The 14,849-nt window shown below is 41.4% G+C and overlaps 1 protein-coding gene across 1 annotated transcript; it reads left to right on the top strand.

The window, feature by feature from the left end:
* Positions 1–4,063: 4,063 nt before the first annotated feature.
* On the top strand, positions 4,064–9,940 carry FAM177B (family with sequence similarity 177 member B; the record flags this gene model as incomplete). Its single annotated transcript, XM_084245557.1, has 5 exons — positions 4,064–4,253; positions 7,686–7,864; positions 8,410–8,476; positions 9,373–9,470; positions 9,803–9,940. 5 exons carry the CDS (start codon positions 4,064–4,066, stop codon positions 9,938–9,940), a joined length of 672 nt encoding a protein of 223 aa, XP_084101683.1.
* Positions 9,941–14,849: the final 4,909 nt, after the last annotated feature.

Raw genomic sequence — 14,849 nt, 5'->3', positions numbered from 1 at the left:
TTACTTTAAATCAGTAATTGGTAACTTTGACATAAGCAGTAATATCCTCTTGACTCAGCAAAGGTGAAATTTTGTGACTTAAATATCCCATTATACATAATATTTGAAATGGTGTTGGAAATTTTGGAAAGTTTACAAGTGTAAAGAGATTGCATGAGACTGATCTAGAGATAACTATTTGTGTTAACTTTTGTGTACATTTCATACTTAGACCCATAATGAGAGCTAACATACTCTGCTAAAAGGTGTTTGTATAAGGAATTATCTTTTTATTTATGAAAATAAAGGTATTTCACTTACAATGTCCCTGGGATTTTTTTGTTGATAAATGTTTTTACATTTATTAAGCCAATAACAGATTTAATGCAAAGCAAAATCATAATTCTTCACAGTAACATTTTAAAATGACAAGCATTTGTGCTAGTAGTTTTATGTTAGTGAGTTTATTAAATATTAAATTCTCTTGACCTTTTTGGTTCTATTTACATTTTTCTAGTACCTATCATCTCTTAATCTCAAAGTAGGATTTTGATTGGTTGTATATACCATATATCTCATTCAGTTATCCAGAGCAATACAATCAGTCTTGTACACTAAGCCAGAGAGCTTATCATTGGCACTATAGTATACTGTAGAAAACTTTGTACTTTGGAAACAAGATGGCATTTTCAGTGCTATCTAAATGTATTCAGATAAAACTCTAAATACATTTCCTTATTTTTCAGTCTTTGTGCTTTAGAAAATACATTTCTTTTTTCTTAATGTGCATAAAAATAAATTTGCTGTGTCACTTTGGGTTACCATAACTATGTCTAAAGACATTCATATTTGAACAATATGGTTAGAATTTAAATTTTTGTTTAAAAGTTTCAGTAATAAAACATTTATTAAAGGGATTAAAATACCTCTGAATTATAGAACAGGAAGCCATATTTGAGCATGCATTTCAATGTATCTAGTGCCAGTGGTGTGCCTGAGGTAGGTGTGGGCACTTGACACCTTGGGTGTGCCCCATGGGGATAGTGTTAGCTCAATCACTTGATTGAGATTGTATATTTGAAGCTTCTCAAGTAGTTTGCCTTAAGCAGTTGATCCTGGCTGTCTGAGGCTAGCTGGGCAGGATTCTTGGTGGCTGAAGTTACCACACATGCCACCTCCAGAATTTTAGGCAATTTCCTACATTTGCCGTGATGGAGAATTGGGCAACACCCCTGTGAGGTAAGTATGTCAGTAATGTTGCTGAGCCCTGGTGATTGGGGCCAGAGACTCAGTTTGATAATGAAAATACATAAAATCCTGCCAGGTCCTAATCAATTTCAAGGAGGAGCAGTGCTTTGTATATCACCTTTTTCCTCACCTGATTCCTCAATCTACCCTGCTTGCCCTGACTCTTCCTCACTCCAATAGGCAGTAACTGATGGGAGTGGGCAAGTTTCAGGTGACAGGCCTCGAGAAACCAGGAGTGAATACTGTTCTGTGAAGTGGGGCTTTGGGTGTCGTATCCTGCTTTCACAGAAGCTTAACCTTGGCTTAGACCAGGGTGTTGGTAGTGAATGGGGTAGTATTTGGATTCCAGAAATAATGAATACAATTTCCTGATGGATTTAATGTGACATCTGATAAAGGAGAATGAAGGGCTCCTGCATTTTTGGTCTGAGCAAGTGAAAGAATGAAGTTACTGAAGTGGGAATACTGCCAGGGGTGGAGATGTAAGAGTGTGGTGGGGGGTTGGTGGGAACAAAAAAGGAAGAGAGCACAAAATATGAGCAAAGATTTCAATATATCAAGACCAAGATTCTATCAGACATCCAAGAAGAGAAGACATCAAGTAGGCAGTTGAATCAAAGAATCGGACCTAGAGATAAAAGTATTGGACATAGGAGTGTGCGAAGGGAGTATTTAAAATGGTAGAACCAAATGGCAGTTAAGGGAGTAGATGAAAAAAGATTCAATCACCAATCCCTGGGGTACCCCACTGTAGAAAGGTCAGGGAGATTGTATGGCCTATTAATCGCATTATATACTTAAAAGTGCTCCATGATAACCTAGATTTGGGGTTTTTAAGAAACAAAGAGGTGTTTATAAGAATTAAATGGAGATAAAAGTCATGTTTTAGGGACTATGTAGCCCTTTGAAAGGTCATTTACAACACTTACAAAACATCCATGTCAAGATACTTGCTGTGAAGTTGTCAATGCTTGGTAGTTTCCATAAATAAAAATAGATTCCAAACTCTTGGGTATTAAGCCCCACCACATGACGAGCTCTGATGACTAAGATTAATTTTGCCTAGCACTTTCCAAAGATTCCACTAGGTGGCAGAAAAACACTCACTAAGTCAACTTAGTTTTCTCTCTTCACCTTCTCCTTTATGACCTGAATTTAAAAAAAAAAAAACTTTTTTAAAGATTTATTTATTTATGCATACAAGAGCTGGGGTACAGGCCAGAGGTATGGGGTGGGGGAGGTGAGAGGATTCACCAGAGACAGAGCAGGGAACAGAAAAGGCAGACTGAGTGAAATGCACTGCTGAGGGGAGCAGTGGGAGAGGCAGGAGAGGTCTGTTGCCTCATGCGGGTCAGCTTCCTGGCCAGGGATTGAACTTGTGCTGCAGCAGCTGTGGACAGCTTTAGAGGTTGCGTCTTAACCCCTTCCTTGCGCCACCAGGGAGGCCCAAGCCCTCTGAATTAAAACATGCATGTGTGAATTTAATGTACTACACGGTTATCATGAAGAACAAAATGTTAGTTTATAATAGGGGTGACAGGTGGATGGGGGTGTGTCTCTGTTCCCTCTGGTTTGGAAATGTATGAGTTGAGAGATGGCTTTGAGAAGAGAAAATTGTAATGATTTAGGCATTATTCTTAAACTTTGAAGTTTTTAAGTTGAGGTCGAGGTCAGGCAGGAAAGACCAGAAAGCAAGCGGAAAGCCAGAAGCCCTCGTAGGAAAAAAAAAACAACAAAAAACGTAGACGAGATTTCAGAGCACTAGCTGGGTGGCAGCATGGCAAATCACAAACACAAGTCTCTGTTCATCTAAAAGCCACATTCTTTCCCAAATTCCTTCCTGTGCCCAAACCTGCCTGGGCATCAGACTGAGGTCAGTTTTGGAGATGTTGGGTTCAGAAAGTGGAAGAGAAAAGTACTTTCCAAAGGAGACTCACCCACATAAGTCCTCTACTTTTTCTGTCAATGCTTTAATTTGTTATGAAAATAGTGCAAAAAACTGGGCCTCCCCTGGTGGTGCAGCTGTTGAGTGCTGGGCTGAGAAGCTGCCGCAGCCTCTGCAGCCCCGGTTCGATCCCCACCCACCGGCGAGGGTCCCACATGGCATGCAGACCTCTCCTGCTGCGCCCGCTGCTCCCCTCAGCAGTGTATTTTGGTTCTTCTGCCTGTTCTGTTCCCCACTCTGGCTCTGGTGAGTTCTCTCACACTCCCGTGATTCTGACTGTACCCAGTGCTTGTATAAATAAATTAATTAATTTTTAAAAAAGTGCAAAAAATTGCTTGAAAGTAGTGCAAAATTTGGAGCAAGAAGTCATTTGGTAAATGAGCAGGCAATAAGGCAAGGTTGAGCCATCCCTCGTCCGTCCCCAAGTCTTGGGTTAACTCTGGGAAGTTTCACTAGAGCTCCCCTTTCTGCGGCACTGGTGAGTTCCTCCAAGAGACAGAGGCCTTATATCCAAAAGGGCAGGTTTGGGCCTCCCCTGGTGGCTCAGGCAGTTGAGCAGTTGAGCAGTTGAGCGAAGTGCTGTGAAGCTGTCAGCAGCCTCTGCAGCACCGTTTCAATCCCGGTGGGCTGGCTAGGGTCCCACTTGGCATGGCAGACCTCTCCTGTTGCGCCTGCTGCGCCCCTCAGCAGTGTATTTCGTCAGTCTGCCTGTTCTGTTCCCTGCTCTGTTTCTGGTGAATCCTCTCACCCTCCTGCACATCTGGCCTGTACCCCAGTTCTTATATAAAATAAATCTTAAAAACAAAACAAAACCAAAAGGGCAGGTTTATTATAAAAAGGGAAGGATAAAAAATACTTGCACAGACAGAAAGAGCTGCCCCCTAAAGGGACATGTTTGGTAAAAGAGGGGCCTGCATAGTCACAGGTGGGCAGCCTTGGGAGGAGCTGCCCGAGATGTTTAGCAAAGGGAGTGTGTCAGTGAAGAGAAGCACCAGCAGGGCCACCTGTCACAGGTGGGCAGAAGGGCTGCTGCCCCTGCTCTGCAAAAGGTTGGCAAAGAGAAGCACCTGCAGAGTCACAGGTGGGCAGAAGGGTTGCTGCCTGTGCCAGGGCAGAAATCACCCTGATAATCTTCTCTTTGGGAGGGGCTCAGTCCCTGGTGCAGTTGTTAACCTTTGTTAAACTAATTACTTCTCCATGCGACTAGGTTGATTTGTAAGGACCAGTGAGTCTCTACAAAGGCCCTCAAATTCCTTATCCTCCACACCCCACCCCTCTGCGCCTCCTGATACTCTCTATAGCAGTCTGCTACTAGCTATTGCAGTTGGCTTCTGGAGTTTTCATTTCTATAGCTGGTTTAAGGCTATGTTAATCCCTTCCACCCTTGCCTCCAGCTCCTGGCATTGCCTGAACCAGGTTTCTGGTCTTGTGGCACCTCCTTTCCAACTTTTCTGCTCTTATCTTCCATCAGAACCACCTGGAGTGTTTCAACAGCTACTGTCTCCAGGGTTGTTACTTAGTGGTCTGGGGTGTGGCCTGAACTTGGAAGAGCTAAGAGACCCCCAGGTGATTCTAATGTGAAGATTAGTTTGAGGGCCACCGATTGTTTCATGCTGTGTGTGTAAATACACCCTGACTTCCCACAACTCAAACACAACCCGCCCGAAAGATACACAATTGCATTGGCAGACTTGGGGAAGAGGGATGGCTCAGCCTCGCCTTATTGCCTGCTCATTTACCAAACAACTTCTTGCTCCAAATTTTGCACTACTTTCAAACAATTTTTTGCACTATTTTCATAACTGAAGCATTGCAGAAAAAGTAGAGGACTTATGTGGGTGAGTCTCCTTTGGAAAGTACTTTTCTTTTTATTGTTGCATAGAGTGTGTTCTGTTGGCAGTGAGATGACAGTATTATGCTTAGCATGTTGTTGGTCTTAAATGTGAACTTAAAATGGTGATCTGGGGTGGGGGGCTCTTTGGCATCAAAACTAAATGGTAACAATGATCCCTATTTCTTACCGGAGGCACCTTTGTGACAGTTTTCACTAAGTCGTTGAGAGAAATGCCACTCAGAGGACTCAGGGCTGGGCAGGTGCCACATCACTTGCCCCAGATGACACATTTAATCATTGACAAAGGCATTAATCCAGTGTTGCACCAATAAGATTTGCTGATTTATTCATATGTGCATAAATATGTTTGTTTATGCATGTGTATATTCAGTCATGCTTGTATTGCCTTAAATATCTGCAAAATTCAGTCTGCTAGACTTTGCAGTATGTGACATGATTCACTTCTGTTCATTGTGATTATTGCTTTATTTAGAAGTATTTCTGATAACTTATTTAGCGTTTCATTAATCATGCATTTTCTGTTTCCCCTCTATTTCTCACCTTCTGTTGGGTTGATTACTTATTTCCTTTTTTATTTCTCCTACTGGTTCTGAAGCTGTGCATTCTAATTCCATTATTTTTCCAGTTACCTTTATATTATTTTAACATGCATACTTAACAACTATCCTATCCAATGTATTCCAGGACAATAAAGAGGTTGGTTCCTTGTATTTATGCTCTTGTGGTCTAATAGCTTATGCTGCTGTTTCTATACTGCACCCTTCAGAGTTTTTCAGGCTTCCTCCTTATTGAGATTTGCTGCTCTGTATACTCATGCATATGTATTTGTTTTTTGCATCCAGCTCTTACTTCTGGGTTTGGTTTCCTTTTTGTTGACATACAGTCTGATATTATTATCTTTCAGTAAAGATGCAGGAATGGTTAGCTCTCAGTTTTTGTAAGTCTGAAATTGTGTTATTTTAACTCTCTTAATATTTGGTATGGTGGGCATTGAACTCTTCTTGGCAATAATTAGGTGTTTTGCAATTGTTGTTTCTAGTTTGAAGTCTGGTCTATTTGATATTTCTTTATGAGTTATCTATATGCCTCATCTATGAATTTACAGATTTCTGTGATCTAAATTTTATTTTATTTTTACTAATTCCTCTTAGTATTATTTGTATTACTCACATTTGAAGATTTGTGTCTTACCTCAAATATGGAAAATTCATAGCCATTACAACTTTATATAACCTCCTCCATTGTTTCTATTTATTTCTAGAATTTTGAAATTTCTCATCTGCTTTTTTTATTGCATAACTTTTCTTTCCTGTTAATGGAATACAAATTTCACTACCCTGTGTTATCAGAGATATCCTGATTTTTTTCACTATGTTTAATCTCCACGCAACAAATCCTATGTTCACTATATATTTCATTTCTGGAATTTCTATTCAGTTCTTTTTCAAACCTACCTCCCACCTCTGTTTGTCTCTCTGCTACTTACTTCTTTAATGCAAACCAATTTAATGTTCTGCTTGTTTATTTTATCTAGACTTTCTGTGTTTTTGAACAGGAAGGAGGAGTCTTCCATATCAGCTCAGCCAGCCATATTTGCTGATGTAATCTTAAAATATAGTGTTTTAATTAAGACAATAGTGTGCTTACCATATTAGTGTCTGACACATACACTTTTAATGAAATGATGAGTACTTAATAATAGCTAACTTTTGTTAGCTATTAAAATTTTTTTGTTAGCTATTAGAAATTTTGCTAAAAATTATTGTAAATTTCAGTATCTTGACTCATTTACTCTTCAATTTTATAAGACTGCTATACATTCAAATGTATAGTCAGTTTCAACCCTCCCCTGACTCACATTGGAATTGGGACCCAGGACTGAAAAGAACATGGAATTACAAGATTTATATTGTAGATATAGATTTAACTTTTAGGAAACTGCCAAACTGTATCCAAATGGACTATCATTTTGCCTTTACACTAGCATTGTGAAAGTTCCAGTTACTTCACTTACTCCTCAACATTTGGCATTGTTAATCTTTTCAATTTTAGCCCTCTCATGAGCACAATATCTCAATATTGTTTCAATTTGCATTATGACATTGAGCATCTTTTCCAAAGTTTGTTTAACAAATTTTGTTTAAATCTTCTTTAGTAATGATAATGGCAATAAAAAATCCAAATCATCTGCCTATATTTTAATTGAATTGCTTGTTACCTATTGAAATGTAGCAGTTCTTTACATACTCTGAATATAAGTCCTTTACTTGCCAAATATTTTTTACCATCTTTGCAAAGTGTGTATACTCTTAGCCATTACCTGTACTGCCTCTCAATATTTATTGAAGTGATTGAAGCTACTATGATCCCTTCCTATTTGAAGTTTTGGATTTTACAATTAGTAGAGGCTGAGAGAACCCTGCTAAAATTTTGTTTGCAGACAAAAATTTCACATTTCCACTATTTATTGAATCTCTTCTGCTTTTTGCTACAGAGCTAAACAGTCCTCTCTTGGATTTGAAGAACTGATGAGATCACAGCTGTGACTGCCTCTGATATCTGTCTTTACCATCCACTGAAGATAACTAGACCCTTCTCTGCTATACAAATACTACCTCAGAAAACTTGCCCTAAGATAATTTATTTTTAACTTACTAGTTGTTTTGTTTTCTTCTGGAAAAGACAGTATCCAGAAGTTAGAACTAGAAATGAGTGACCCTTCTAAAAGAACTACTCCCAAAAGAATCATCCATTTTGTTGATGGAGACATCATGGAAGAATATAGTACAGAGGAAGAGGAAGAAAACCAAGAGAGAATGGATACAACACTTGACCCTGTAAGCTTAAAATATTATATTAGTGAATATAAGGGATTGGATGAAGTCATACCAGATTTGTAGAAGATACAGTTTTGAGCTAACTCTTTGTTCTCCTTTCTAGATACTTGAACAGTCAGCTCAAAATCTTGATAATTATAGTTTTCTCATCTAATAGCAAAAATGGAATAAGCTTTTTGAAATCTCTAAATGAAAGACTGCAATTACCACTCTTTTTTATGATTTATTTTTATTTATTTATGCATACAAGAACTGGGGTGTAGGCCAGAGGTACAGAGGATGAGAGGATTCACCAGAGACAGAGTGAGGAGCAGAACAGGCAGAGCTACTGAAATATACTGCTGAGGGGAGCAGCGGGGGAGAAAGGAAAAGTCTGCTGTGCTGTGTGGGTCAGCTCCCTGGCTTGGGATGGAACTCATGCTGCAGTGGCTGCTAATAGCTTGATAGTGCTCAGGCTTCAACCCCTGTGTCACCAGGGAGGCCCTTCAGTTACCACTCTTTATATCAGTTACTCTAACTTGATTTCTTTCTCTCTCTTTTTCCAGTCTAAACTTTCATGGGGACCCTACCTATGGTTTTGGACAAAGAGAATAGCAAGCATCTCATTTTCAAGTAAGTACCAGTAAGGTTATTTTTTGTCTTTAATTAAGATGGAAAGATCCTCAGGGTTATATGGGATTGCCAATAATTAATATACTCCATGACATTCTGAAGAAGTGATGATTTGATCATTTCTAGCTTTTTGCTTTTATACATTCGATGCACAGAACTCACATCTTCTGACAAACCTTTGCATCTTTTCTATCTTCTTGTTAGTAAACTTATATTTTGTCTTCTTTAAAGTTCTTCCTATTGATCTTAGTTGTTTCCAAAACCAAAAACTGGGTTACTTTTTTATGGGGCAGAACTTCAAATTTTTGAAGACAATAAGCAATCCTTTTTGAGTCAACTCTTCAATGGAATAAACTACCCATTATGCAAGCTAAACCTTTGTCCACTCTAACAATCAGAGATGCTATGCTGAGGCTGCCAGTCGCCTCGCTACTCTGACTACAGGCAGACCAGGCAGGCTTTAAACTGCTAAGGGGGAGTTTGTCTGGAAGAATTTCTGACATGCATTTAGGTAATGCTAGATCAAATTTTTGATATAATTTGAAATATGCTAACGCTGAAGATTAATTAATTCCCATGGGGATGGGCAGCATTGATGCTCATTGCTCAGGACGCCTGCTGCACCTGTTCTAATCTGAAGATCTCTGCTGGGATAGTCATCTGGAAAGGGGAGTTTAGATGTGATCCCATGTGAACATAGAAGATTTAACAAGTTTGAGTTCTCGAATTTTTCGAGGCCCCCAGACCAGTTGAAATCTCTTGTCAGCCTTGATGTTATGTATCGTAAAAGATCACTTCTAGGAAGTTTAAACTATTGGCACTTAGAGTTGGTACTAAAGCCAACTCTAAGTTTACTTATGAACTCAGTTTACCAAAATGCTTGTTCTTTCTTCTAGCTTGTGACTTCCTTGGTGAAAGATTTGCTGTCTTGTTTGGTCTTAACCAACCCAAGTATCAGTATATGCTAAAACAATACTATCGAACACAAAATGAGGTATGTGATCTCCTGCTGGGTACATTGAGGGCCCTGGGATGGGAGGGTGGTCATTCCTGCTTTGGCCAACAGTGAAGAGCATTTGTCCACCTGGTAATCTCATACCACATACAATTTCACTGAGTTCCTATGGTCAGACTGACTAATTTTCGAATGTGCCCACCCTGTGACACTTTGTATTTGCCTCACACCTGTGAAGTTAGAAAGCCAAATGCTGGCTTGTAAAAAGGTCAATGGGTGACCCCTGAGACTGTTTCTCATGCTCCAAGGGCAGGGTTGAAGGTCACAGGGTATTGAATTTACAATTAAATGTTTCCTTCTCTCCACACAAGGAAAGTGACCAGGAAGGTGAAGGGAATGGATCCAAGGCCCAGCCAGCCAGGGCTCCTAATGAGAAGAGTTCCCTGGAAGTTGGGGGCCTTGATTATGGGACCAGAGGACAGGAGTCCCACCAGGGCGTTCCCTGGTGAGGGCCTCTTCTGGGGAGGGCAGATTCCAGTTGATAATGGTAGTTCCCTGGATCTCTCTTCCTAGGCCATTGATTTCCATGTTAACAGCATCACAGCTAGTACTTCTGAGCCTGATCTGACCTCAATCTGCTTGTGATTCATCTCCGGTATCCAGGAATTACAAGCAATAATGAGAATAATTCTAGATTATTCTTTTTCAATATAAATTTTTATTTATAAGCCCCCCAACTCAACTCTACCGCAGTGATAGAAGTTGTGTTGGTCAGTTGTGGTCTGTTAGTATTGACATTTGTGCAGTCAGTAGTATAAATGCGTTAAGGTACTTGGGCTTGGAAGTTTTAGGCTGAGCACTTGGTCATGGCACCAGGGTGCAGAAAAAAGCTTGTCTTCAGAAGCAACTATGGACATCATGAAATCTAAATATATTTCCTTTCAAGGTTTGACAAATAGCCTCTTTGGTTTACTTAAGGCTTGTTTCCCAATAAACAAGCTTTACTAGTAATGCAGTAAAAATATCAAAGTCACTGGGAATTGGCTGCATTTCTCCCCAAATAATCAAAACATCTAAGCTGAAAAGAAAATATTTGGAAAAATGACCTCGTTAACAAAATTTTAAAACCCAGAATGATCAGACATGGAAGTCATAGCTGGGTAACAGAGATGGTGCTGGCCAGGGGTGGCTGAGATCTACAAGAACAGCCTGGGACTCACAGCTCATGGCTCCAGGCCACCACTTACCAGTGGGTGATATGTGTCCCTATAGCTGAGCCAAGGTCTTTTTTTTTTTGTAAAACAGGGATGGTATTTTTTTGTTGTTGTTGTTGTTTGTTTCTCTAGGGTTATTGTTAAACAAAATGAGATAATAAATGTGAAAACTTTCAAAATCTGTGAGTATTGCTTGTTAAGACTATCAGTGACTGTGACACATGGTCATACTGAAGGCCCTCAGGGAACCAGGCCTTCTGGAATTCACATCCTCCTCCAGTCCCACCTACACTGACTCTGCGCTTGGCATGTGACTTGCTTTGGCCAGTGAGACATGATGCAAGTGGAAGGCTGATAAACTCCTTGTTGTAAAGAAACTTGGGCTTCTTTTTGAATGACAAGAGGCCGCCGCGTGGAGACAAGCCCCCAAGGATGAAAGAAAGACCATCTTACACATTTCAGCTCCAGCCTAGTTCCCTAGACTACATGGAAGTGATGAACCACACAGCTGAGCCCACTCAACTCATAATAAAATCACAAGAAATAACAATGCAGTCGTCTATAACTAAAATGATAGCTCTAAGAGGTGGGGAAATAGAAATTGATTTGCTGTGAAATCAAGGATGGAAATAAGTCTGGAGAATAAGGTATGCTTGGTAGAACATATCAGAATATTTAGATTATGCTGCATAAACAGACAACCCCCAATCTCGGTGGTTTAAAACAAAATAAGTTTATGTCTTTCTCATGAGACACCAACTCGGTTTGGGTGGCTTCTCGAATGTTCTCCATGAGTTGGCTCAGTGTGATGAGTCTGACCTATGCTTCCTCCCTACCAAGATGCTATCAGGGTTGCTGAAGCAGCAGTGGGCTGGAAAGTGAGGTACTGGCAGCCAGTGTCTCCATTAAGAATGAATCATGTCACCGCGGTTTCTGCTTCTTCCATCAAAGCAAGTCACAATTCACATGAAGGGTATGAACTACCTACAGCAGATGAAAAAGGGAAACACTTTATTCCAGAAGCTTAAGGGATAAATGATGGGCTCAAGAGTCAAAGTGATATTGGTTGAGTCTCAGCTCTGCTGCCTGTTTCTAACCAGGTGGCACAAGTTACTTCTCAGTGTTTCCATTTGTAAAACAGGTTTGATACAGGCATCTCATGGACCCCAGTGTTATATGTTTCAGTAGGTCTAGAACAAATCTGGCAAGCAAATACCTAAGCAACACTCCCTATTTCTCCTCTTTCTTATACCTGAAGATGACCATTGTATATCTATTTTAAGTGAATCTTTATTCTTATTGAGATATAATTGACATATATGTTTATATAATATAAACATATATAATATAAACATAATATATGTCATATCTCAATAAGAATAAAGATTCACTTATATAATTGACATATATAAGCCCATATATAATTGACATATATGTTTATATAATATAAACATATATAATATAAACATATAATATATATGTCATATCTCAATAAGAATAAAGATTCACTTAAAATAGATATACAATGGTCATCTTCAGGTATAAGAAAGAGGAGAAATAGAGAGTGTTGCTTAGGTATTTGCTTGCCAGATTTGTTCTAGAACTACTGAAACATATAGCACTGGGGTCGATGAGATGCCTCAATATTTCCCCCCACAAAAAAATTTTTCTGTCGTTATTGCATAAACTAATGTTCTTCAAATTGGATTTACTTCCCTTTTGAAGAACATTAGTTTATGCAACAACAACAGAAATTTTTTTTTGGGGGGGGAAATATATGTTTATATTAGTTTCAAGTCTACAATTATCTAGTATTTGTATATATGTGAAGTTCAGTTAACATCCATCATATCATATAATAATAAATTTTTTTCATATGATGGGAACTTGGAGGATGCTGTCCACCACAGTTCCAACCACAGCCAGAGCCAGCCCAAGTGCACTGCTCCCTATTAAAGGCTCCCAAAATGGCCACTCAGCTCTGCCTCCTTCCAGCAGCCCCCTCCTTCAGACCACGGCACTACACAGACATCTTTCCTTCTCTCCTAGCCAGTGTCCAGCCTTCAGGGGCCCAGCATAGGCATGATCTGCTCCCAGCCTGAAAGGGGCAACCTGGTAGCCCAAGAGGTGGGGAATGCAGGGCTCAGCCAGCCAAAGCTATCCATCCCCCATTCCTCACTGAAGTTATGTGGCATTTGTGCCCAACAGAACACTTTAAAAGTGATGATATGCACCTCTGAGATAACTCGAAGAGACACACACTATGGCTACTCTTTTGCTCTCTTTTTTAAAAAAAGATTTTATTTATTTATGCATACAAGAGCTGGGGTACAGGCCAGAGATGTGTGTGTGTGTGAGAGAGGATTCACCAGAGACAGAGTGGGGAACAGAACAGGCAGATTGACCAAAGTACACTGCTGAGGAGAGCAGCGGGAGAGTCAGGAGAGGTCTCTTGCACCATGTGGTTTGCTCCCTGGCCGGCGATCGAACTCATGCTGCAAAGGCTACGGATTGCTTCATAGTGCAGTGCTTAACCACTTGTGCCACCAGGGAGGCCCTCTTTTGCTCTTTTTTTTTTTTTTTTTTTGAGACCTCATTCTGTGGGAAGCTAACTGCCGCATGTGAGGCCAATCACCAGCTACAGAGATGTCAAGGTGGTAAAGAATGAGATAACCAGTGAAAAGCTCCTGAGGAATGGAGGCCTTGCCACAGGCTGAGTCCCTGGAAGGGTCGAAATAGCATCCAACCCCTGGAACTAAGTCCTGGCCCCAACAGGGAGGGCTAGCAGGTGCAAACACCCTCGGGTTAGATGCAGGATGTACATGCACACTTTGCTCTCTGCCCCCAGTCCCTGCAGCAAAGGCCTCTCTAGCAGGGGAGCCTCCCAGAAGTCTCTCAGGGAAGGACCCCAGCCAGGCTCTCCCTATCAGGACTTTTTCTTTTATTTATATATTTTTTACATCATTGTTCATTTTTATTTATTTTTTTTAAAGATTTATTTATTTATTTTTACAAGCACTGGGTACAGTCAGAAGCGTGGGAGGGTGAGAGAATTCACCAGAGCCAGAGCAGGGAACAGAACAAGCAAACTGACGAAATACACTGCTGAGGGGTGCAGCGGGCGCGGCAGGAGAGGTCTATCTCGCCATGTGGGACCCTTGCTGGTGGCCAGGGATCGAACTGGCGCTGCAGAAGCTGCGGGCAGCTTCGCAGCCCAGCACTCAACCGCTACGCCACCAGGGGAGGCCCCATTGATCTTTTTAAAACAGTATTTGCTCTATAGGGACTTATTTTTTTTAAGATTTATTTATACATACAAGAACTGGGGTACAGGCCAGAGGTGTGGGTGGTGAAAGGATTCATCAGAGACAGTGGGGAGCAGAACAGGCAGATTTACTGAAATACACCACTGAGGGGAGCAGCGGGTGAGTCAGGAGAGGTCTGTAGCGCCATGTGGGTATCTCCCTGGCTGTGGGATCCAACTCGTGTTGCAGTGGCTGAGAATAGCTTCATAGGTTGCCTCTTAAACTCTTGCGCCACCAGGGAGGCCCTCTATCAGGACTTTTAAGGTCCCTCCAGCTGGCCCTCATGCAAAGAGCTGCCTTGAAGTTGGATAGAGTTAGGAATAAGCAGCTCTTTTGTCATAGCCCCCCACCCCAGTCCCACCACCTCCATCGAAACCCATGCCATTGACCAGGCCCTTGAAAGTCATCTAGGCCCCTGCTTCCCGGAACCTCTAGCTATGAGCATGTGCAGCTGGTACCTTGTCTGTAGGTCCAAGGCACCCTGGGTCCACCACCAGACAGGGTCATGGCACCTCCAAGCCAAAAGGGAACATCTCATGGCTTGGGGGCCACCCCGAATTTCAACTGATTCTGTGCTGCCAAGTGGCGATAGTTGGTCCCCACTTGGCAGTGCTGCTGCTCGGTTCCCAGGACACTTCCTGAACCAGCACTCACAATGTCTCCCAGCCCAGGCGGCCAATAAAGTTGGCGAAGGGCTTCTGTCAGGTGCAGATGGGACACTGGGCCAAGCCGAGGGGCCCCAAGAACCCTGGGCCCTCCCGACCTAGATCCCAACCTGGGTGCTGGGTGCTGAGCTGGGTCCATTGTCCCCTAGTTCCAAATTGCTACCCGCAAGTGCTGCTGGCTCTCCTGCCTGCCCACATAGCCCAGGGCTCAGAGAGGCCGAGGCTTCCCAGGTC

This window comes from Talpa europaea, assembly GCF_964194135.1.
Source record: "Talpa europaea genome assembly, chromosome: 10".
Taxonomy (NCBI): Eukaryota; Metazoa; Chordata; class Mammalia; order Eulipotyphla; family Talpidae; genus Talpa; species Talpa europaea.
This window is presented reverse-complemented; position numbering and strand designations above follow the sequence as displayed.